The sequence below is a fragment of the Microtus pennsylvanicus genome, chromosome 5, assembly GCF_037038515.1.
Source record: "Microtus pennsylvanicus isolate mMicPen1 chromosome 5, mMicPen1.hap1, whole genome shotgun sequence".
Lineage (NCBI taxonomy): Eukaryota > Metazoa > Chordata > Mammalia > Rodentia > Cricetidae > Microtus > Microtus pennsylvanicus.
In genome coordinates this window covers 15,390,090-15,416,206 of record NC_134583.1, presented here as the reverse complement: position 1 = coordinate 15,416,206, position 26,117 = coordinate 15,390,090, and the positions used below count along the sequence as shown (strand labels likewise).

The following is a 26,117-nucleotide window of genomic DNA, read 5'->3' as shown; positions in this document are numbered from 1 at the left end:
GAGTGTCTAGACTAGAGAGTGTGAAGCAGATTGGATGTCATATTACAGCCTGCTGGAGTTTCCTTTTAATAGTTACATTGATTTGTTGTCAAAATGCCTTCTAAATATTTATATTTAAGCCCATAAATTAGTGCTTCTTTCAGTGTTGTTCAGAGAAGCATCTATTTGCAGTGAGTAACTGAGTTCTCTGCAGAAAAAGTACAAAGAATAAGTGGCTGCCAAGTGTTCAGCCCTAAACATCGAGTTTATCCTATGCCCTCAAATGTCCAGTGAATATGGAAGAGGGGATGGAAAGAATCTAAGAGCTTGAGGATGGGGAAAAGGGCTATTAGGTGTTCTCTTGAGGACATGATATGGTGATTTCGTTAATGAGCCTCACCAGTTATGGTTACCTAAAAATGACTTACACAGATGCAGCCCATCAACCCTCCTGAGCCTTTACCCCCACCATGTGACTAGGGTTAACTAATCATTACTGGAGAGCATTACCTCTTTCTTCATTGATGAACAGTCTAGGCTCAAGCAAATAACTCCCCGTCTCTACTTTTTTATATAAACAAACATAATTATACACAATGGTTAAAGTAGAAATAAAACAAAAAGGAAAGCAAAAAAGGAAGCTAGGACGAGGACTCGTGAGGAAGAATTCAAGAGGAATCGGAGAAGGGGTAAGAGAGTGGTGGGGATAGAAATGGACAAAACATACTACATACTATTAAAAAGAAGAGGGTGCTGATTTCCATATTGGGCATAGAATATTAACTAGAGTCCCTGTGACTTTTTGGGTCCAGACCAATTAGTGTAAGTCACAGTCCACTGAGAAAGATGTGCATTGGAAGATAAATCAACGGGATTTAGAGAAGAATATTTCAAGAGGTATTTGAATAACTTATTGATTTGGTATTTTTTCTGAAATATTAACTGATCTTAAGTAATATTTTATGAATCACTTTTGTAAACATTTTTATCACTGATATATATATATATATATATATATATATATATATATATATATATATATATATTAATGAGTTGAGCAACAAGCACAAAAGTGTAACACATCCTTAATATGAGAAACGGATTTACAGACGCCATTTGAAACAATGGTTATTAAAAATGATTATTTATAATTTGTCATTTTTAAAATAAATAGCTGGTGTTGATCATACAGCAACATCCATATAAGTGCTTATGCTTCTAAAGTAACAGACTACAAATTTGTTTGTGGTCGAAGAACTTACAGTTTAAATAATTAATGTCAGGAATGTAAAGCCGCTTATAGATTTGGAGTTTGTGGAAGAATCTGGCAATGTGAAAGAAATATTGATCATCTAATAATAATCTATTTATTCTTTTTGCATACTCTGATGTGGTATTTTATGTTTGCCATGATCCCAGAAGTCAGGATCTTTGACCTGGTGATTTTGGCAACATATTGTCTGTTGAATATATTCCCATTTCTAAAATGTTTTCATAGTATAACATAGAGGAGAAATAAAGACCATTACCTACCTGATAAACAATTCTCACTTTTTCTCCAAATGGAACTGTGTTCCCAAAAGGTTGCCAATGTGCTAAAAAAATAATAGTACCCATTTACTTTATATATGGCAATTCCCAGAGAATCAGATGGGTTTAAAGCTTTCTGTTTGTTGTTTGTTTCGGGGTATTTGACCATTGATTGTAAGTTTTCAATTATTCAACATTTCTCTTGATATCAAGCTACATTCTTCATGAAGAAAGCACTTGCACTGTCTACCCAAAGAAAGTAATAGTAACTAAATTAATAACAATGTATTTTAGATAAAATAGATGAAGAGTATTTGGAAGGACTGAAGAAAAGATATGGTGGAAATACTTGGAATCCTCTTTATTCTGGTCCTCTTGTAAATCTGTTGGTATATTAGTTTACTAATTGTGATATTATTATGATGCTTTGGATCAACTAGGGATCTAGTATATGTTAGCCAAATACATTAAGGTTGAGCTGTGAGCCTACTTTTTAAGATGAAGAAATAGTGAAGTGATGCTCATGAATTTTAGAGTTAGAAGAGGGAGATCTGAGAGCTGAACATGAGCAGTCTGTCTCCAGGACCCAGACATTTTGGGCTTCCACATTGTGCTTCTTTTTTGCTAAATAAATATACTGTATCTTAACATACCTTACATTTAGACACAAGAAGGTATATGGCATTTATTTTTAAATGATTTACAAGCTCATAAATATGTATTTTGTGGTTTCAATGTATTGTACATCTGCTCATAAACTTTCAAGAACTTTTGATGTTGCAGTGTAAATCAAATCAAGGTAAGCCAGCTCCAATCATGTAACCTACTAAATATTTATTAGTTTGTATGTCTGTTTTCATGAATGGGCCCTTAAAATTACAAAACTTGCTTACAGGACAGAATATATTCTGTCCTTAAGACTTTGCTCAGATCTCCATTGAAGACTTATATAATTTGCTAACTTAATTTCACTTCTACAAAAGTAACAACAACTTTTTCTGTATCCTTTTGCTTTAGAATATTTTGAAATATTTTATATCTGTAATGCATTTTGAATCATAGCATATATTTATTTGAATATATTATTAAGGATGGTAGGACTTCAGCAGTGAGAGAAATTGCCTGGGGAGTGGGTGATATGTGAGGTGTTAATGACAAGACTGCCTCGGAAGTGGATGACACAAGAGGCGTCAATGACAGGATGAATTAGAAGCAAATAAGATTCTAGACAATTTGTGAGGAAGTCAAATATAAAAGGGCAAAATGTCTTGCTACCAAATCAGGAGTTTACCTAAAAATGGACAAATCCATGAAGAATTTTAGTAAGTGTGTGAGTTTCAGGAAGTAGGGCAGCAGAGATTACTAGTTAGCCATGCTCTAGTTGAATTTTTCCTCTGTCATATTTTCTTATTTATTTATTTAGTTCTAATATTAGTGATAGTGTAAAACTGGATTTTGAAGCTTTGAGGAGTTGGTCAGTGCAGATAAAAATTTTTTGAAATTATGTTAGCTTAATTAAGTCAATGGCAACAAATCAGCAGGAAAGCGTCATATACTAGAGATATATGACATAAGGAAAAAGGGTCAAGTTTGTAGTACCAACCAGTACCACTACATAAAGGATGAGAGAAGGGAGATGTGTTGAGATTATTCCATAGTAGTGTTTATGTCATTAGATGACAGACGGCAATAAGAAGATAAAAGCAGATGTTTGAAAGAAGATGGCCGCTATATATATATATATATATATATATATATATATATATATATATATATATATATATATATATTGGGATTGTAGCTGTTGTTGACTCTGCAGGCCTGCATTAGAAGGCTGAGTGAGATGGGGATGTACAGAATCAGAAAATGAAGGTAATAGAAAACAAGGTCTTCAAAGTTAGGATCAGGACACAATGAGGATGTCCTGATCCCCATGCACAAAATTTCATTATTAATGAAAATAAATAATAATAAATAAATAATAATAAAATCATTATTAATGATGTTGGCTATGGTACTAAACCCATTAAAACAATGCCTAAACAAACTCCTTGTGTGCACTGGTTCTTGATGCTTGGTTTGCTATCTATAATAAATGTGTGACCCGATAAGTATATTTTAATTCAATATTAGTAAGTCTAGATTTGCATGTGAGTGAAAATAAATTCTGAGCAGATAAATTGAATACAATCATTGCACACAAGCAAAACTAACTATTGTACATTTAAATTGAATTATTTTTATTTTAAATATTCACATTACAGGAATTAATTAGGCCCGAACAGAACATCATTATTTACACATCTAATAACTCCAGTGTCAAATCAGTGAGGTATTTACACTGAATATCGTAAATGTGATGTAAGAGGCTTCTTACATACAGGCTCAAATTCTTTACACATTTATTTTTCTGCATTGGAATCTTTGTGCAGATGGTAAAAACCATTAATTGCTAAACAGAATTTCACAAAATTGTAGCAATCACATCATAGAGCTATAAGCCTGAAAAGGCATCGATGATCAGGAACATACATTGTAATGACATGTTTTTAAGGGAAGAAAATTTCAAATGGCAGCTCCGGTTTATTTTATGGAAAGTACACTTTCTCCAAACAGCTTAAAGTACAGATTTCCTATGACATCATGCCCTTCATGGCTTATTAAATATTTACTTAGCTGCCACAAAGTGTTGTTATTTACAGGTGAATTCAATGAAGGCATGCATGCGGTATCAAACTATGAGACCAGATCAGACTCTTGCTGAGTGTTACACACCTACAATACTGTAAATGGCATATTCACCTTTTCGTACACCTGCAATATCATGAATGAATGATACAGTCATCCTTTCTGTGACAGGACAGGCTGCTCACACTTACGATATCATGACTGACAAAGTCATCCTCTCTGTGGCTGAACAGGCGGGCTGTTCATCATTTGAGTCAATGCTTTACTTTTGGACTGCAGAGGGACTCAACCTCAGGATTTTGACTTGGGATAGTAACTAGAGTCATTTTTCTTAGCGTTATATTAACTTCATTGATGCTGTTAAAATTAGACTCCAAAGAACCAATCTACTGTAAATAAATAAATAAGCGAATAAACATTACTAGGATTTCTTTGCTTTGTTAATATAAGAAGGAAATCACCTTCCAACATGGTGAAAGTTTATACTGGTAATTTGAATTACTGAAAGCTATGTTCCACCTGTTATATGTTAGGATAAATGACTGCTCATTATGGGAGGGAGAAATTGGTCTACTCGTATTACCTGCTAAAATTAGGCCTTTCAAAAACACAAATAAGACCAAACAAACAAAATGCCTGAGCACATCCTTTCCAGAAGGACTTTTATTTTCAGAGATTGCTGTGATTTTCCCACCATGTAAAGGCATATCTCTGTTGCCAAAATTCAAAATCCTTCTACATTTTGCAAATTACTAAGAAACAAAAGATTTGGTCTACCATTCTCCCACCTCTGCTGTACCAATTGGTTGCGGTCTGGATAGTCTGTTAGTGCTCAGGTCTAACTTAGTGTTTCTCCTTTTTGGCAGTAGTACTGATTTGGCAGTGTTTCAAAAATGATAGGCTTTCCTTGATTAGCCAAAGAGCTGCCAGAATATTGTATTCATATAATGGAACGTTGTACAATGACTTTTTCACATCGTCATGCTAGGAACTTTAACTTTCTATGCTGCCACTTGTAAGATTTGACAGCAAAATATCTTATTTGTTGTAGTTAATTGCTGACAACCCCAAGAAAAAGGTTTTGTGGGAAATTTTATAACACTATAATGCAAAGTTGGAAGAAAAACTAAAGCAGGATAGTATTCTGCCTTGTCACAGGGGCTCGTCAGCACTAAGATTCACAGTTCACTATGTAAATATTGCAAAAGGACTCTTGAAAGAATGCGAATCATGCACACAGATTAAGACAATGCTTGCATGTAAGGTGGCAGTGGAAAAACACACCTCCAAAGCTGCATGGTTCATTATAGCATGCATATTTTCCATTTACAAACACAACCTTAATATTATCATAATATTTAACATCTTATTTCAAACATGCATTGGCTACTAAAATAAGATTTCAAAGAAAAACTGATGTTTGATATAAAATAATCATGTTATTTCAAGTGTGGAAAAATACTCTACAAAAAAATAAGTAAAAAAGTGATTTCTGATCAATGTATGATTTTTATCTATAAAATCCTAGATGACTAATTAGTGTGCTTACAACAACCCTGTTGGATCTGCATCATAGTAACACCCAGGGAAAGTTAATAGCATTAAACAACTGGCACAATGCAATGTAATTCTTATACGAAATAACATGAACCTATGATCTATACATTTGGCATTAGAGAGCATTTTAAGTTTGCTTGAACATGACAATATCGTAGTGCAAATTACAGTACAATAATAAAACATACAATTGCTTTCAAAGTCGTTTAGGGCTTACTGGTCCTTAGAATTTACATATTGAAAGATTGGCACATTTTGTTTTAGTGTGATTGCTTTGACCTTCGTTTCTTGAGTATGAGTCCCTTTATGAAAATGACTTGAACTACTCAAGCCAAGCATCGACTATGGTTTATACGGCAACCTTGAGCAGAATCAAGGTGATAGGCACATACTCTGTTCTTACTTTGTGGATCTTCACTACAGCGTTCTTTTAAAGCAGTACTTTATTCCAAGCTTTATATGGAATGGTCTGCCCCTTTCTTACAGTTATAGAACATAGCCACCTGGAAGAAAGCATGGAGGACAAGTCTAGAGTATATGGTAGTCCATATTTATGATCAGGATTTCTGACCAATGTCCATATATAAAGAGTTATAAAGAGTTTCTTAGATGAATCTAATGACAGTCTATCACCTTTGGATAACAAACGAGGAACCCGTGGCTCAGAAATGCTAGCAAATTACACCATAGTTGCTAAAAGCTAAAATGGACTTTGATCATGAGTTTTCTTTACATTTTCTTGTTTCTTCTTGATGCTCTCTTCTCTCTGAATCATGTAAACCTGGGTCTAAATCTAGACTTGTTAAGCTCTTTATTTTGTGTTTTAGAAAACACTATTTTATCCCATGCTGGTATAGATACAGAATAAATCACATTACTACTGATAAGATAACTTATTTCTAAAAGTATACTCAGTGCATTTATGAAATGGAGTGTTCCCTTTTACCTTTCACCCCCACAACACCTGCTTTGATTCCTAGGGACTTATAACATAATAGGACTCCTATCACATGTGATTTTAAAGGTTAGAGAAAGAAAAGAAAAAAAAACATAATGTTGTCCCTTGATTAGTTTTTAAAAACAATGCATTAGAATCTGTGTTAAATCATGCCTTCTTATAAAGTAGGTGGTTACCAGTTTTATGTAGACCATAATCTGGACAGAGGTCTCATCATAGCCCATGGAGACACAGAATATCCTAATCCACTTGTGCATCCCTTTGGTCATCTCACATTGACAAAGATGTCATCTCTAGGATTGTCTCAACTATGGCCTGAAGGGAGATAGTGAGGGCAGTTTGAAACAGGGTGATGCATTTTTACTTGCATGCGTTTCTCACATAATAAGTATCTCTGGGTCCAGGATGTTAATCGAGTCTTTGTAAGCTATTTTTTTCCAAGCCTGTTTATCTAGCTGCTATACCCTCATTAATCAAAATGAAATTCAATCATGTGTGGAAAAGTTAGCTTAACATGCTTCTCCAATTTTAGATTATATAAAAATCAACCGTAATCACTCCCTTTTTTTACTGTATATGTTTATCACAATTATAGCTCTAGTAGTCTTTTATTTAATGTTTATTACATATTCAACTAATTAAAAATATTTGGTTGCCAGAGAATTCAGTAAACCAATTCAATTTTTGAGGCTTTCTTTTAAGATATAATATTTCTAATATCTCTTAAGGAAGCACAATTAAAAATAATTAACATGATATTTTCAATATCACTCCTTTTTCATGTGAAAAATTTCCTTAAGTGTATCTTTTTGGGCCATTCAATTTAAAAATTATATATATATATATATATATATATATATATATATATATATACATAGTTGTGATTGTTTATGTCAAGCTCCTATTTATCATGCAATTTGTAGAGACTTAATCACAGCCTGGCTCAATTATTTCATTTCTGCACTGCTGAACAAATTAATTTCTGTTTAATGAGTTTCTATCTTAACATTTTGACTTTTTCATTTTCTGTAATCTTTGGGAACGGTAAAGGGAAGCTGGGTTGTCTTGCAAATTGCCCTTACTTGGTTCTGTGTTTAAGCCACGGTTGATGTGGAACACCCAGGCAGGTTGTTAGACATTTCTGTGAGTGATTTACTCACCAGAAACTATATTTGAGACTACTTCTGCTATTCTATCCTTGAACTTCAGCTGTATGACCTTCTAAAGAGCTAAATTAACATTAATTTAATGATTTCTTATAACAGGGAAGACAAACAAGGTCTGCTTATTTTAGGAGATGGTCTATGTGATTAGTGAGGCAAGCTGTGTCTATCCATCACTCCCACCACCCAGCGACCCTTTCTGTACTTTTCAATTTCAGTAGATGTTACTGCCTGCTTCCACACTGTGTTTGTGCATATCCCTTCTATTGGATATTTACCCTTTGGCTTTTTAAATTTTTCAACAATTCTTGTGAGCTGCCAGCTTAACATCAACAGAATCTAGAGCTGACATTTTGATATGTTCTAGATTTCTCTTATTCTCTTTTATAACTGAGTGATAGATTAGGGGTAGAACATTCACACACATACACATAAATATATGTATACATCATTGTCTATTATTTTAGGAGATTAATTCATTTGTTTTCAAGATAGGCTACCCTCATGATACATACACAAGTCTGAGAGTTAACAGAGATGAAGAGCTCAAGCACAGCTAGTGAATAACATAACTTGTATTTAATTCTGAATTCATGATTGAGGACAGTCTACAGTGTTATAATTGATTGTCATATCCTAACTATCCCACAGGCTGCTGAGACCCAGGAAATTAAGTAGTCAGGCATGTACGGTGGCTTGTTGGCTGCAAGAGATCCTAATAACTGTCTACTCTTGTTTTTGTGCTGAAAAAAAAAGCATTTAAAAGCTAAAGGAGAGAATGAAAAAAAAATTCTCCAGGTAAACAGCTGGAAATGGTAAATTGTTTGCCCTAAATCACAGGATTAGTTGTAGAGGCTCACAGCTGTGTAAGGCATAATTAGGTACGAGGAACATCTTGAGTTATGAAATACATATCAATATATTTAAGAAGATTGCAAGTGAGCAATAATTCATGCCTGTATTGTTTGAATGTAGAATGATTTCTATTTAATAAGTAGAACACAGACTGTTAAAACTGGCAACATGCCAGAATTGTCTAGGAAGCTATTAAAAATATAGACCTGGGTCATGAATTGTATATAGTAGTATTTGAAATTATGTAAATAATTCTGATACCATCGATCTAAGGAGTCCCCAAGGCAGATGTCAGTCAGGCACAGGGTCCTAATAGCTCCTCCCTTCTTCATTCTTTTCTATTCTAAGTTGAAAAGATTCTAATTGCCTAAAACAGTTGTCATATTATTAGCAAATGTCTCTTACAAACTCTAGATCACATGACTTAGAAACAATGCTTTCGGTAATGCTTTAAAAAATTTGTGATAGGAAATTTTCTTTTAAATTCAAATACACTCAAAATGTGTTAAATGAGGGGATATTAATTAGCTATGGGTTAAAAGAATAAAATTTCTAAATTTATGCTCACAATCTTATACAATCAAATTGTATATTCCTGTTGATGATGATATATGCCTGAGGAGCTTTAACTTACTTCCTGAGTTTTACATCAATAAATAGTTTTATTATAGTAAGAATTTTAATATTACAGGAAGAATCTGAATTATTTTAGAATAGACTTCAATATGTGGTTGATTTTCTATAGGCAATCAAATTCTCAAAGTATGTTACAAAAGACCTAAGAGGAAGCAATACAGGAGAGAGATCAGTTAATTGAGCACTTGCTACATTGTAAGCTTCAATAAAGAACCAAGATTACATTATTTCCATCATTAAAGCAACCAGCTTCATGTTTTAGATATTTATATATTGCTATAAAGAAATAAAAAGGAATTCTATTTAAACCATTAACTTCCCAAAATATTTCTAGATGGGCAATGAAATTTAAATTTACGCACATATAAATTTAGGCCCTGTACTAAAGAGCAGTGGTGTTGAAGGAATTCTTACGGACATGGTCATCCAGAGAGGTTACGTGACTCTCTCAAGGCTACAATTTGTTGCAATGATTGCCTACGGTAGAATTACTTATATTTCTAGTTTAACAGTGTGTCTCCCATTTAAACTCTATTAACTGCTTATGAATATGGATGGGTTGAACATGAATTACAAAGAGGAACCACACTTCAGATAGGAGAAGAATGTACCCGTTTTCAAAGTACTAAAAAGTCTCTGGAGTAGAGATGCCCCCAATTGAAATTCACCTGACTGACTGATTTTTGCAGTACCTTCACAGTGCAACAAATGCAATTAGCAAGGGATGAAGGGTAAAACTGCTTTCTCTTCTCACGGTTTGATAACACATATTTGCTTATCCTGGTGCGTTATTTTGTATGCTATTTACATAACCATTTATTTTCTATTAGAAACAGCTGGTGAGTGATTAATATTAAAATAGAATAGAACCAACAAGTTCCAAATATAGTTTAATCTTTTTTTAGCATTTTATTTCTTTTGAGTTCCTTTTTTAAATTTTTATATATTTATATTTTATGTATGAGTGCTCAGCATGCATACCGGCATGTCAGAAGAAGGCATCAGATCATATTACAGTTGGTTGTGAGTTACCATCCTGGTTTCTGGGAATTGTACTCAGGACCTCTGGAACTCCAGCACCTCTTCCGTATTCTCCAAGCATGATAAGAAGAATTTATACAGTCTACTTTCTCTATCCAGGGAGCAATGTGAACAGTAAAGTTAATATAAAAACTATCTCCCTATGTCTGGAAGAAGCTGGTATTTTGACTACATTAAAAATATTTTTCATGTCCACTAATTTCACTGATGTAACCATTGACTAGGCATTTATTAGTGACCTGTCCTTCATCAGGAATTACTTACCCTTTAGCTTCTAATGTCTATTCTATTCACCAGCTTGACTACAAATTTTAATACTTCCTCCCTTGAGATTAGAGTTCAGGGCAGGTGATAGACATGAAGTAAAAATTCGGAGAGGTAAACTTCATGAAACATTAATCCACAAAAATCACTTTCTGGGTGAGTAGCTGCCTTGAAATCTAGTCTGAAAATAGACCAGTACATAAAAATAATCTCAGTAATTTATTTTCTGTTTTTGTTCCTCCCTTATTTAATCTCTAATTAGAAGTAAGGATTTAAAGACTTGGCAAATAATTCCTTAAGTATTTTGTCATTTGTTGTGTGATGTCATTCTGTATATGCATTGCTTTATAGGTTGATGAATAAAACAGTTTTGGTCAAAGGCTAAGCAGAGGGAAGTCAGGCATAAAATCTGAACGGAGATAAAGATAGAGTGTAGATGGAGTCAGGGAGATGCCATGTAGTTGCTGAAGGAGGACACGTTGGAACCTTAGAATCCTTACAGGTAGGTCACAGCCTCATGGCGATACATAGATTGATAGACGTGGGTTAATTAAAGATGCAAGAGCTAGTTAGTAATATGCTAGGGTCATTGGCCAAACAGTGTTGTAATTAATATTGTTTCTATGTGATTATTCAGGTCTAGGCAGCGAGGAAATGAACAAGCAGTCTCTTACTACAGTCATTTTACACATCAATGCTTTTAGCCCAGGATTACACACTTTAGGGCTATGCTTTTCATAGTAAGTTGTTGCTATTTTCCCACTAAGATTATTTTTTATAGTTTCTACTTCATATGAAGTCATGGCTGTCCTAAAATAAATCACTGTCATGGTTTTCCTTCTTAAAATATGAATCCAGATAGATATGGATAATTCAGTATACGTTCTTATCAGAGAACTTTAAAATAATCATTTACATATTCTTACTAATAAGGCCTGCAATAATTAACAATTAAATATTCAGAGTACCGATTGTAAAGACTTTCTGCACTTGGAATAAAAACTTGTTCATGGCCATTTTAGAGTCATAGTTTATTCCCAGGCCTATTATCAGTCTTTATTGTAACCAACCGCAAGCCAAGTTGATTGAATCAATCTCTTTCACATGATATATCCTTAAAAAACTGTGAGTGACCAGTGGCAGGTCTTTTCAGTTATTATTTCTCACTTACACATAGCAAAGCTCACTTTTTGCTAAAGATCAGCTGCTAAAACAAATGAGAAAAAGTGCCAAAATTTAAAGTTTAGTTAACTATATATTCAAGAGTTGAAGTCCCAGTGCTTACCATCCCACATATCAATGTGATATCGACATCGCAGGAATTGGGACATATTTGTACAATAAGGTGTAGAAGGGTGGGGACAAACATGAGATTAACAGCAATAGGGTCCTTAAATTCTTCTATCTACTATCACTATGTGTGGGGTTCGAATGACTGTCTTTCAACATATGTCATGAATAAATAATGCTTTATATATAATTAATTCAGATAGAAGAGTTTCGCTTATGAATATTGTTATGATTTTCTCTAGTTAAAAAGCTGGCTATTCACTGTTCACTTGAAATTCAAACACTCATTTCTATGGCTTGGATTAGGCTCCCAATGTACAGATGCACTAATGAAATACTTGTTGCCTTGGCTTGGTTTGTATTTCTGGCATTTAATTGTAGTTTCATTCCAAGAATAAGCTCAAATTCACTGTCAACAGAAGAGACAGGTAGCTGCCTCCAGGTCTCTTAGGGTCCAGTTTAGCAATGGTGGATGGGAACACCATTAGATGCTTTCCAGCTTTCAGAGAAAATGCTTTCTAAGCTTAGCATTGCATTGCATCTTTAGGGACCTACATTTTATGGATCAAAAAGATAATAAATAAATGTAAATGTCTGAAATTAGCTTTTAAACAAATAAATATATGGTCGAGCTTTTAGGACAGTACCCATGTATATGCACTTTACCTCCATGTACATAAAACAATGTGTGGACAGAAGAAATAAATATATGTCAGATCAAATGATGGAAAGAGCTTGCAGCTCCATCACATGCTGAGTAAGAAAACAACTGGGTAAATTCATTAGTAGTTTTTTTTTCAGTAAATGAGCAATAACTCATACGATCTCCATTAAGAGTTGCACACAATGGAACTTAGAGGAAGCTCTTTCACAAGCCCCTTTAAGGCAGTGACAACACGTTTTCATCTTTGTTTTTATGTTATATTGTTATGTTTATCGTTTGTAAAATTATTTCTGAAAAAAAAAGAACATGAAACCAAAGTTTCTGTTTAATTCTGGAGTATTTGTTCAAATCCTTTCCATGCCAGGGAATCTCATTCTCTCACAGGGCACACAATTACGTGCTAACTGAACTAAAATTTATCTTTCGCCGTCATCTATACAGAGAGTGAGTGTAAATTGTGTTGATTGCAACAGTTAATAGGAAACCTATGATGAGCCACGAAAGATCCAATTGGATTTCATCAGAACATTACATTTCCTGTAGGTTTTGAGTAGAATAGAACACAAGCATTAGGAATCCTTTGGAGGATAATTTTCTGTAAAAGCCATAGGTATCTGCTTTTTTCCCCCAATATACTTTGTCTGCATATGCCCGTCTACTTCCTCTAAACTTTCAAAAGAGAATTTCTGCAGGTAGCTGCAAGTTCATGGGTAATAAGCCCCCAAATTCAGTGCAATAATAAGCTTATACTGGTTCTGTACAGTCCTGAATATCATAACAACATGTGCTATGCATGAATAGTTTTAGAAACATAATAAAAAGATAATTTTCAATTAATAACCATAGACTAGAACTGTTCCTTTATTGAAACAAATAAAAATTACCCATGATTTTCCAATGCTGTTAATTTATTTATTTAATAAAAATATTTTGAGATCCTACTCTGCGTTAGCACTGTTTGTTCCTTGAAAGTTCCCACTTTAATTATATATATATATATATATATATATATATATATATATATATATATGCCAATTGTAATAATTCTGTTTAGGTTTTTTAAAATGAAGGGATAGACCTTTCAAGTTTTATATGCATTTATTACAAAATATGGAAAAATAAAACTTGTAAATATTGATGCTTTGGAAACTATGTCAAATGAACAAAGTAATTAAAATTATATAAATGGCACAATTTATGCATTTTATCTGTATTGCAGATACCATTTTACTTGCTTTATGAGGAAATTGTTTATTTTTGCAAAAATGGCAATGTTAAGGATTCGAAAGGGGACAACCAAAATTTCTCCTAGCTGTTTTTAGGCATTAAAAATATCACATAAATTGTATGTCTCAAAATTGTTGGATATTTTAAGATACTGAGAGTCTGCATTTGCAAAACAACTTAATGAAAATGAATGTAAAGTCTAATAACATTTCTGCTTCATATCTTTCTTATTTACTACATGAATAAGTCCATCTTCACAAATGTGGTAAACAGGTAAAAATGACATCAGTTATACACAGTGTTCAACTCTGAAGTCGAAGAGATTAAAAATTAAGTGATACTCTAATCCTTCTTTGTTAACATTATGCAAGCTAGAATCTAGACATTATAATCCTTGGTAAAAATCTTTCAAATTTTAGGGTATGCATTTCCATTTCCCAAACAGATTATAGATCGGGTTGGTGTAGAAACAATTGAATCATAACCTTACTTTACAGGCAACTATAAAATGTGCAAAAGAATGTTTTACAAATGAGAAGAAAGAATAAATTATTTCCAGTGCTCATTATCACATATATACAGGATAATTTAAAACCAAAGGGAGTTATCGCTTATTCTGAGCTCTTAAAAATTTCCATCAAAATATACATGTTACTCAATGGAGGGTGGAAAAAATAATCTGTGACATAAAAGCAAAGTGTTTCTCTTCTTATCGTCAGAACTTGAATGGTGTCACATTCATATATTTCACTAAATGTGAAAATTATGAAAACTTTAATTCCAAAACCATTTCTCTAAATTACCAACGGACTTATATTCTTGATGCCTTTTTACATGATCACAAGCCAGGCATGCATGTGATTCCCAGAATCGTGGGAGGTTGACAGTGAAATCCTTCCTCCAGTTAAAGTAACTAAGGTACAACTTATTGTTTTTGTCAACTTCCTTTAGATATTTTGCCAGCTCACTGGGAGAGTTATAATCTTCCACATGAATGAATGAATCAGCTGGAATGTAATTCTCATAGTTTTCCCTAGATGGTCCCAGGACAACGGGTACTGAGCCAGCCAAAAATGCATTGTAAAGCTTTTCTGTGATGTAATCTTTGTGAATTGAATTTTCAAAAGAAAGATAAAATTTACAAGTAGATATAGTGGGAATCAAGTTCTTGTCATTCACGTATTCTCCAAATGCTTGCCCATAGGTATGGATTTCAATACTCTTGCTGAGCTCGTTATAATACTTGACCCTGGCATGCTCAGGGTTCCAGTTACTCACAACCCAGCACACCAGTTTCTCTTTGTTTGGCACTTCAAACACAAAGGGATTTGTGCTCACCGTCAAGAAGCCATAAGGCACTTGGATATCGGAATCACGGCGATAAGTTAGTGTCAGGTTGAACAAGTGCTCAATCCCACTCTTCTGGGGAGTGTGAGTGGGTGACTCTAAATTCATCCAAATCCATTTCTGAAAGGGTGGCCTCGCCTGCTGAGGTAAATTGGTCAGATCCCAGCTGATGTCTCTGTGGTGTATCAGGACCGCGTGGGATTTGTTGTACAGTGAGCGGTCTGTCGTGAGATGGCATCCGTGGATGTTGAACATCGCTTGGCACGATGTAAGGTCAAAGGTCTGCCCAAAGGGCCACACCCAAACCAGAATAGTGGTTTCGTTAAGACAATCAGATTTTGTGGAGAAGAAATTTTTCATTTTCAGGACAGTACTGGCAGATTCCATCGGACTGAAGACCCAGCTGTTGGTCGGCTTGATGTAAATAAGCAGACACGCCATGAAGCAGGCCAGGATGATGCAGACGATTAGAAATGGACGAAGAATGCCTTTGGATGTTGATGTCATAATTTTTTCTGTGGGGAAGACCAAGATAAGGGAAGGTAAAGGTAGGAACAAAAGAGGAAATACTAAATATAATTTAAGAGAAATAGTAAGACTGCTGTAATCATAAAATCAACTGTTACTTCTTTCAGTAATAACAACCTCTGTGAGAAACAGGTTTCGTGTAGGCACAAAACTGGCTTTAAATAGAAGTTTTCAAGAAATTCTGTCCTAGGAAGAATAAATCAAAATTCATTTTCAGCATTTATCTTGAAGTCAGGCTAAACACTACGTCAGTGACTCTAAACCTACTCTGATTTCGTTTGTTAAAAAACTTACAAAACAGATGACCACAGTAAAAGTCTGAGTTTATCAGTAAGTATTCCTCAATAAGATTTGTAAATATTTTCCAATTGACATATTTGCTTGTTCACAACTATGCTTAAAAATCTTTCTTTTTAAGAAAAAGAAATAGCATGAAGTTGGGTGGGTAGGGGATATAGAAGGGTTGTAGGATGGAAAAGAATGATAAAATATCTGTATGAAATTCTCAAAGAACCAAGAAAAATTAAAAAGAGATAGTTACTTACTTTTGCCATTAGCATGAAGTTAAGAGAATATTAATGTTTTTGAAAGTTATTATTTGTTTCTGGGTAAAAGTATATTTTACCCTTTATTTATGAATATATCAAGATAGCCATGTGATGAAAATGTAATCTTTGATATTTTCTTTTTGTCAATAAGCACGTTAACAAATCTACTACTGCTTTCCTCTTTTTATTTATACATTTCACAATTGTATGATGATTTTGTTTCAATAACCTTGTAGTGAAACAAGTAAGTAGCAGTATTACTAATCAAGCACACTGTTGTCATTAGAACAAACTCTCATTTGTCAGGTATTAGGGCTTCAAGCTTATCCTTTTGAATTAAATAATATTATAAATAAAATTCTTAAATAAAATCCCTAAAATAAAGATATACATCGTGGAGAAAGACATTATTAATCAATTGAACTTTAATAGCTTGTGCCTAAAGCAATGAGCCATTTGACTTTTTTGTGTAAGTGTCCTCAAATGTGTTCTTTTACATTTGTCTCTTTATGAATATGGAAAATTAATGTCACATGTAATATATTCACAAGATTATTTCTTAGTAGAATTATTACCTGTTCTCTGAAATTCATATTGGTTTTTTTCTCTAAACTGACATCACTCATCAACTTCAGATGTATGACTTATCTTGAAATCTTGATCAAGTATAGGGTATTATAATATAGAATACTCTTACCTAAATTTAGGTGAACATTTGAAAAATCACACACACACACACATACATTTTCTTCACAACCTTTTAAAGAAAATAATGTTGTATGAGTTATAAAGCTCAATTATGTAAGTATAAAAATTATGGACATTGAATTTTAGAGCATTCCCTGTACAGAATTATTGGAAAAAAATGAAGTTTTCTCTCAAATACAGATTCAGTCTTGAAGTCAGTAATCAAAAAATTGACAAAAAGGGGAATATATACAACATATATAAAACCTATTAGTTCAACCTTAGTCTATTGTGAGAATTGGGAAGGAATAATAAAGGAAATCTCAATATTTACAAAAAAAGTAGTATTGAAAGTACTTTATTCCCAAGTTTATGGTATGTGAGAGAAAAAGAGAAAAAGATAATTACAGGTTTGATAGTTTTCAGGGGATTGATTATTTGATCAGTCCAAGAAGCCCCACAAAAAACTATGTAATAAATTTAAAAAAACAGCAAAAAAGAAAATAAATAAACAAACTCACTGATGTTAACAGCTTAAATACGAGGAGATTAGGAATATCACAATATCTGAAATATTAATAGAGAGATTAGTCAAGACAGAAAAGAGTAATCTAGGTTAAATATCAAAAGCGTAAGTAATGATTAACTTAATGCAGATTAAAATGAGGAATAGTTATTTAGTTATTATGCTACTATAATTAAAGGACTTTATAAAATAAATGATTATGATTTGAGTTTATTGGTATACGAAAAAATTCTACTGAAAACAGATTTTTTTTAAAGAATGGAATTTATGAATAACAATTGAGAGTAAGCAATAGACCTAGAGAGTACAAAAGGACTGCGACCAGGAATTTATTAAATTGGAATTTGCTATGATAACTCTTTTGAATGCTATGAAAATATGGTGCTCTTGTTGGCTGATAATAAAAGGTACTTTGGCCTATAGCAATGGAGAATATAGCTAGGAAAGAAAGAAAAATATGGCAATATAGAGATTAATAGAAATGGGTTAATTTAAACATAAGAGCTAGTTAGTAAAAAGCCTGAACTGTATGCCAAAGGGTTTGTAATTAATATGAAGCCTCTGTGATTACTTAAAAGCAAATGTAGAAGGGGAGGAACAGAGAAACCTCCTTTACAGTGTAGTGAGCCAGACAGGGTCACCAATACAAGATGGCGCCGACATCCTGTCTTGTTGGAAATAAACAACTCCATATTTGGCTATGCCTTTGAGAGATGCGCGTCCCCCGCTTCCCGCATGCACGGTGGATGAGGATCCTTGAGCCTATCCCAATGCGGTCTGGTGTCAGCTGTTGGTGGCAGCCAATCACGGGGCAACCCGTGTGCCAATTCCCTATTTAAGCAGCTGCCTAAATGCCCCTGCCCCCCTTCGCTTCCGGCCCCCTCCTTTCCTGCTCCCCATCAATCAAGGGCACTCCAGTAAAGCGTGATCTGAGTAGAATCCTGCTGTGGTGGTCATTCTTTCTCGCCGGTCTAGAAGTCTGCCACAGCTGGTGCCGGAAACCCGGGAACTTCGGTCGCCAGGCGAAGGGCCGAAGAGGATTCAGAACTCAACACGTGGAGTGGCGACATCGGTAAGTTTCTCCCAGTATGCTGATTTCAGTCTCCCCAAGTATGCTGTTTGCGGGAGTTGATTCTAGGGTGTTTGGTCTCGTGTTCCTGGCGTTTGTGGTGTTGATACTGGCCTGCTGTCTCTGGTTGCACTGTCATAAGTCCGGCCGCAACCTCAGAGAGGGGAATGACGTGGACGTTCCGAGAGAGGGGCGAAAGGCCCGCATTAAACACAGGAACAGTTTTTCAGATTCAGATTCAAAGGGAGAAAACTTGGATAGGCCTGAAAGAAAAAAGGTAAAAGAAAAGGATCCTGATACAATCCTCTCTAAAAGAGAGGCTAATGAGAAGAGGGGAGGTCCCCTCTATCCAGCGCTCGAGGAATTTGAGGGCCTGGATCAGTCTGAGGAGGAGTTAGACCCTCAGGAGGAGGAAGAACTGGAGAAAGCCGCCTCTGGCAATCTTAATGATAGGCTTGGTAGAGATCTGGCCGCTAAACAAGATTTGCTAAGGAAGGGAATTATATTCTTCTGGTTCGAGTTACCGAGGCCTCCAGATTTTGTAGAATGTGAACAGCTGCGGCTCCAAGATGCAAAGCTGCAAACACAGGACCTGCCTTGAGGACCGACAGGCTAAAACGCTAGGCTACTCCCAGCGTGGGCCTCAGGGCATAGAAGCACAGCAGGACCATGGTAAGGCTCACCAGCTTAAATGGTCAGGCCCAGCCGCTCTGCTCAGCCACATCTCCAAGCAAGGCTGAGCACATGTTCTTGTGGTTAAACAACTTTGTATTTTTGCCCAAAAAAGGGTATTGCTAAGTTCTGAGGTAGATATTTGCCTAATTTTAAAAAATAGACATAATGAGAGACTCTCAATGCTGAGATAACTCTCACATGGATCTAGGGATGGTGCAGGCCCCCCCGCATGGCTAGCCGGAGACCATCCTTGCTGAGGTCACGCACTTGGCCTTGGTTGGTGGGGGAGGAGTTCGACCCCGAGGTACCGGGAGAAAGAATTTTTAAAAAAAGAGGCTACAGCCCAGTGGTCCAAGAGGGTCATAAATTCCAAAAAATCCACCGGTGGTTGCAGGGGGACTCCCTGCCTCGGGACCACTCCCAAGGTCGTAATCCCCTAGTTCCTAAAACAGTACTGTGATAATTGCAGCTGAAAAACCTGTTTTTCGAGGTCAAGGTCTGGCTTTGTCTTCAGCTAGTTACTGGTGCAGGGTCGCTGAACAGGCTGGTCCTGGATTTTTGGTTCTTCTCTTCCTGCTGGGAGAGTCTGGATTCATCCAGGTTTTTTAATACTAGGTATGATCCAGGGATGGCTGTGCCAGTATGCATTTCCAGCACCAGTTTGCACTTCCAGCAATAAAGTTTTTTCTTTAACCACATTTTCTTAAGCATAAATTGTTAACAATAATTTTTAATCTTGGTAATTTCTACAAGGATAAGGTAAAATCTCAGAGTTTTTGGTTTACATTTCTCTGAGGGCAAAAGAAAACATTTTTTAGATGTCTCTCAGACATTTTTAGGTTCGTCTGTTGAGAGTTTTCAGTTTAGGTCTATAACAAATATTTTTATTGGATTAATTTTTAATAACTAATTTCCTGAGTTCTTATATTTTAGGAATGGATTTATGATAAGTAAAGATCTTTTCCCACCATATAGCCTTGTTATACAAAAGCTTCTCAATTCAGGAGATATAATTTATGGTTTCTCACAATGTTTGTGCCACTGAGGCTATGTTTGAGACATGGCAAAATGTGCTTCAAAAATTTTTCTCGGTGAGGTTCAACATAATTTTTATATGCTAAGGCCTTTGGCTCATTTAAACTTAAGTTTTGTACATGAAGATGGATATAGGTCTATTTTCATTTTTCTACATGTTGGGGTCAATCCTAGAGGGCTACAACCTAATGCGTTGTGGCAAATAAATGTTACCCATGTGCCTGAACTTGACAAATTAAAATATTTACATGTATCAATGGATACCTTTTCTGGCATTATTCATGCCACGCCCCTAGCGGGAGAAAAGGTAACTCATGTAAAAACACATTGCCTTGAGGCCTGGGCTGCCTGGGGAAAACCCCTACACCTTAAGACAGACAATGGCCCGGCACATACCTCCCATGGATTTCGTGCCTTTTGCGCACAGCTCCAAGTGACCCACATTACGGGTCTTCCATACAATCCACAAGGACAAGGTATTGTGGAGAGAGCCAACAGAAATATTAAAGAAATTCTACAAAAACAAAAAGGGGGAATAGCTGAATCCGCTTCCCCCAGGGAAAGAATCTCCCTTGCTCTCTTCACACTTAACTTTTTAAACCTGAATGAGTCGGGTACTGCAGCAGCTGAGAAGCATGCAGCAGGCCCTATGGAACAAAAGGAATATGTGATGTGGAAAGATGTATTGGATAACAAATGGTATGGACCGGATCTTGTGGTGGCAAGATCCAGGGGAGCTGTGTGTGTTTTTCCACAGGGCCAAGAGGCTCTGCTTTGGGTTCCCAGCCGGCTGACACGCATGATCAAGGAAGTTCCTAAGGATGAGGCTGAGTCTCTGGAGGAAGTTCCTGTTGACATCCCTGATGGCGTGGATCCAGGGGAAGGCAGAGCACAGAAGGGGAATCCTGTCAGCCTTCCCAAAGGCAATGCCTGTTCGGCATGATGCCACAGTTTTCCCCAGATTTTTACCACCAATAGAAACCATGATTTACCATTTTTAATGTATGATTCTGAAGTGGCCCTTTTAGGAGAAGCACGTAACATTACAGAGAAAGGGTCCCTGTGCTTTCAGTTGCGTGGGCATGTTTTTTGGCAAGCTGCCTGGGTGGCTGTGTGTTGTGCCTGTGGTTGGTTTGCTGCCTTCGAGCCCAGACCAATAGGGATAAGGCTATATTGGGATAAGGTTATAATCTCTCAGGCATTAGCTACCCTGGAGTGTGGCTCCTTCCCCCAGATATGGTTGTCAGCACTAAGAGACGCTTAGGGCTTCCATCATGCACAGCCTATGCACCCCATGGGATCTGTCGATCCATTGCACTTGGGTAGGTGTGTGGTTGTAGGTTCCTGCGACACAGCCTTTGCACCCCCGGGGTTCCTCGAGTACCCATTGCACAGGGGAAGGTGTGTCCATGGAAAATATCTTCCATCCTCAATCGACCAACACATCATGAGGTGGGGGTCAGATTGGATGACGTTAGTCCTGCGCTCATTGCTTACAAACAATAAGGGGGATCTGTAGTGAGCCGGACAGGATCACCATTACAAGATGGCGCCGACATCCTGTCTTGTTGGAAATAAACAACTCCATATTTGGCTATGCCTTTGAGAGATGCGCGTCCCCCGCTTCCCGCATGCACGGTGGATGAGGATCCTTGAGCCTATCCCAATGCGGTCTGGTGTCAGCTGTTGGTGCCAGCCAATCACGGGGCAACCCGTGTGCCAATTCCCTATTTAAGCAGCTGCCTAAATGCCCCTGCCCCCCTTTGCTTCCGGCCCCCTCCTTTTCTGCTCCCCATCAATCAAGGGCACTCCAGTAAAGCGTGATCTGAGTAGAATCCTGCTGTGGTGGTCATTCTTTCTTGCCGGTCTAGAAGTCCACCACATTACAGAGATTATTATATTTTTTAAAAATGGATCATTTTAGAAAACATAAAATTAAATAAAGTGATTTAATTATTATATGAATTCAGTTACAATCTTGTTAAGAATATATCTGAAAAGATATTTTAAAAGGTCAATTTCAGTTAGAAATACACACAAAGCTAAAAAGTTTACCAAAAAAGAGATTTGTAAATATAAAAGAATGCCACTGCAGAAGAAGTTTGTGGACGTCAGTTTACATGAAGTCCTGAAGTCATGGAGTCCAACACCCATTTAACTGAAAAAATTCTTCATGAAAATCATGCTAAATGACACTAACATGCTCTCCTATGCATAATCTAATCAGAGCTGCTCCCTCTGTAAAATCGGGTTACAGTTATAACAGCCACCATTCAATAACCGCCTCTTCGGCGGGGACTGCTGCAGGTTTTCATGAGCCATTTCTGCCCTTCCTTGTAGAGCAGTTGTGGGGAAAACCATTGTTACTGCTTCTTTACAGATGATCAAATAGGGGCAGTGATTACCTTAACCACTGAGTTGCTTTCTATAATCCCCACCAAGCGAAATAACACATCAATAAACTATTCGTATGGTAGTTTGGGTTTCATTATTTACTCCCTTTAACTGAGGTCTTTTGTTAGCAGATAAAATGTGGATCAATTTCTCTTATCAAATACCTCACACTTATTGAGCTTATTACTGCAGAGACTGATCTAAGACCTTACACTCACTCACACACATAACAGATCTATCATTTCATATTCTCATTTTACTAAGAAATAACCTGAGACACAACATGGTTAATAAGCAGCTGACGTGAGGTTAGTCAGCCAAGAAAGTTTAGAGCACACTTTCCAGTGCAGGCTGCTGGCTGCAGGGTATGAACACTTGGTTGTGTTTGACGATCTACAATTTTGCTCACTGCAGGCAGAATTTGCAATCATTTTAGTGATACCAGAGTGAGCCCCTTAATAAGCTTTGCTTTCTTCACAAATACACTATTATCCTCTGGGCAAAGTAGGTGCTTAATAAATGTTCCTTGTGTCATGTGAATGAATGAATAAACTACAGTGTTTCACATAAGCGTAAGGTGCCTTGCCAGGCACCACAAACACAAACTAAGACCCGAGAGTGAATTTGTGTTTACTTCTTTTCTCTACAAATGTAGCCTACGGTTGTGTAGAAAGTGAAAACCACTGAAGCTGATAGGAAGCATCTGGGAAAAATCTTATTTTGGGTTTTTCTCCTGTCTCAATGTTAGTATGCATGCAGTTGATTCTCCTTTCTTTATTAAGAAAAACATATAGACATCCTCCTGAATATTAACCTTCATCAGGCGATGAAAGGAGACAGAGACAGAGTCCCACATTGGAGCACCAGACTACAACCCCAAGGTCCAAATCAGGAGCAGATGGAGAGAGAGCACGAGCAAGGAACTCAGGGCCATGTGCACCCACACACTGAGACAATGGGGATGTTCTTTCGGGAACTCACCAAGGCCAGCTGGACTGGGTCTGAAAAAGCATGGGATAAAACCGGACTCACTGAACATAGCGCACAATGAGGACTGCTGAGAAGTCAAGAACAATGGCACTGGGTTTTGATCCTACTGCACGTACTGGCTTTGTGGGAGCCTAGGCTGTTTGGATGCTCACCTTACTAGACCTAGAAGGAGATGAGAGGTCCTTGGACTCCCCACAGGGCAGGGAACCCAGTCTGCTCTTTGGACTGATGAGAGAGGGGGAGTTGATTGGGGGAGGGATATGGGAGGCGGTGGTGGGAAAGAGACAGAAATCTTAATAAATAAATAAATTTTGTTTACATAATCAGCAAAAAAAATGATTTGGTCACTAGGCAGAACACAGCATTCCTTTTGCTATGTGTTCTTCGATTTCCCTGTGTCCTTGGGCTTTTTATATTGCTTGTTCTTCTCTTTACACCCTCTACCACTAATTTTTCACCGCTGTCAGGGTCAATTACTAAATGACGGCACAGTCATCCAGTAGGACAACCATTCGTAGAGACTGTCAAAAAGCTTACCTCCTAGGGCCAAGCTGACATTCCTTTGACAGGAACAGTTTCACTTACTCTTCATAAGTGAAATTCAGGTGAAAACCCAACGTGTATTGATCTGTCAATCAAACCAACCTACTCAGGATGTTCCCAGCACCCAGCCTTCTCTCGCGCCCCCCCCAAAGACGACGCCCACAATCATCCGGAAGCAGTCTTGAGAATTCGCCGCCCCAATTCCTTCAAACTGGAGTGTCTAATTTGCTTTTTATTAAAAGCAAGATGTGGGAATGTTGTTCCTTTGGTCCCTGCCCCAGCCACGCCCACTCCTTTTAACTCCTGACCCCGCCCTGACATCGCTCTCTTTCTGCTTTTCCTCTCACACGGGGCTTTTGCCTCTCTCTCTCTCTCCTCTCTCTCTCTCTCTCTCTCTCTCTCTCTCTCTCTCTCTCTCTCTCTCTCTCTCCCCACTCTCTCTCTCTCTCCCTCTCTCTTTCCCTCTCTCTCTCTCTTTCCCTTTATTTCTTTCTCTCCTTGTTAATAAATTCTTATATCGCTATTTCCTGTGTTTATATGTCTGACCCGCCACCACCGCCACCGCCGCCACCGCCGGGACCCGCCGGAATTTGCTGCCGGGCAGGGGGACCCCAGAGATTCAATTGATTAACAACAGTCACAACATCTGGAAGAAAACGACTGCAACTGTTGCATCTTTGTATTTATTAATTGATGTAATAAAGCTTATTTTCATTAAAAAAAAAGAATTTGGCAGTGCTATCAGAGTGAAACTCATGTGTATCATGAACTGAGAGGACAACTCTCTTCTAATATTAATATGACCTCTTAACAACATCATATTAGATTGGGATTACCCAAGATACAAATAATACAAATTTTAGGATTTTTTGATTTTTCTTAAATTGCTTATCTTACAACTTTTTACACTAAGAACACTTAGACATTTAAAACAAAATACAATTATCTCATTGTATACCAAATTGTACTCTCGCTCATATTACAAAGTTGTATGTATAGATTCCTTCTCTTTCAAGGTCCTTTGGAAGTTCAAATTGCCTTGAGCCTTCCTCATGGGCTTTATTGGCTTTATTTCCCATAGCTTTCTGTCTTTGACGCAGAGCTGCGTACCTGCTGTCTGGGGAGAGATGCTGTTTACTTTCTGGCAAGGAAACACTGGTTGATTTCTGGAATGCTCTCAAATTTGTATCTCTGAACTTCTGTCAAAGATCCTTAAATATAATCTCTGATGTTTCCATGAGAAAACCTTTGTTTTGCTTCCTTGGACGCTGGGGGACTTTGCACTGAAGTGCTTCAGTAAGCATCGGATCACCCGGCTTTCCCCAGGGTCACCAGTGCTTTTCCAGAGTCTTCTTCAGAATGGTTTCCATAGGAGCTTTGTCTTTAGGAAGCCTAATGAACAGTTTTCTTTCACCCTGCCCCCCTTCCTTTCTGTCCTCACATATTTGCTGCTAATAGTGAATGTGCTACCAGATGCCATTTTTCGTGCAATATCAACCCCTTTATTTTCAGGGCTTTCTATATTCATTTCCTTTGAAATCCTATTCAATTGAGGGATTAACCTCTTTGATTCTGTTCTTTCGTGTGCTCTTTCTCTTCTATCACTAGTTCTTAATCATTGTCTTTATTCAATAGGAAGCTCTACTTACCAGCTTGAGTTATAGTCACAGCAATCAGATTTGACACAGAACCCAAATGTAGTCTGCCTCACACTCCCTAGGGTATGCTGTAGAAAAGATCAGGGGCCCCCTCATGACATTTTTTTCCCCTAGAACATGCTTTCCTGTGCACCTGAAGGCCAGTTGTCCTTCATAACTTGGCTGGCAGTACCAACCTTCTCTATGATTACTGTTAAGTGTTACACCAGATAATATAGTTCATGAAACACAACAAAATTTTGCTTTAGGAAAATTCTCCCCCCTA

The 26,117-nt window shown here is 36.8% G+C and overlaps 1 protein-coding gene across 2 annotated transcripts in view; it reads right to left on the bottom strand.

Annotated features, from left to right (window-relative positions):
- Positions 1–7,555: 7,555 nt before the first annotated feature.
- The window catches only part of Fut9 (fucosyltransferase 9), a 175,035-nt gene continuing 156,473 nt past the window's right edge, over positions 7,556–26,117 (bottom strand). For both annotated transcript variants that reach the window (XM_075971294.1, XM_075971293.1), the window contains exon 4: positions 7,556–15,714. In XM_075971294.1, coding sequence (XP_075827409.1) covers positions 14,627–15,706 — 1,080 coding nt within the window. In that variant the 5' untranslated portion in view covers positions 15,707–15,714 and the 3' untranslated portion in view covers positions 7,556–14,626. The remainder of the gene's footprint in view (positions 15,715–26,117) is intronic.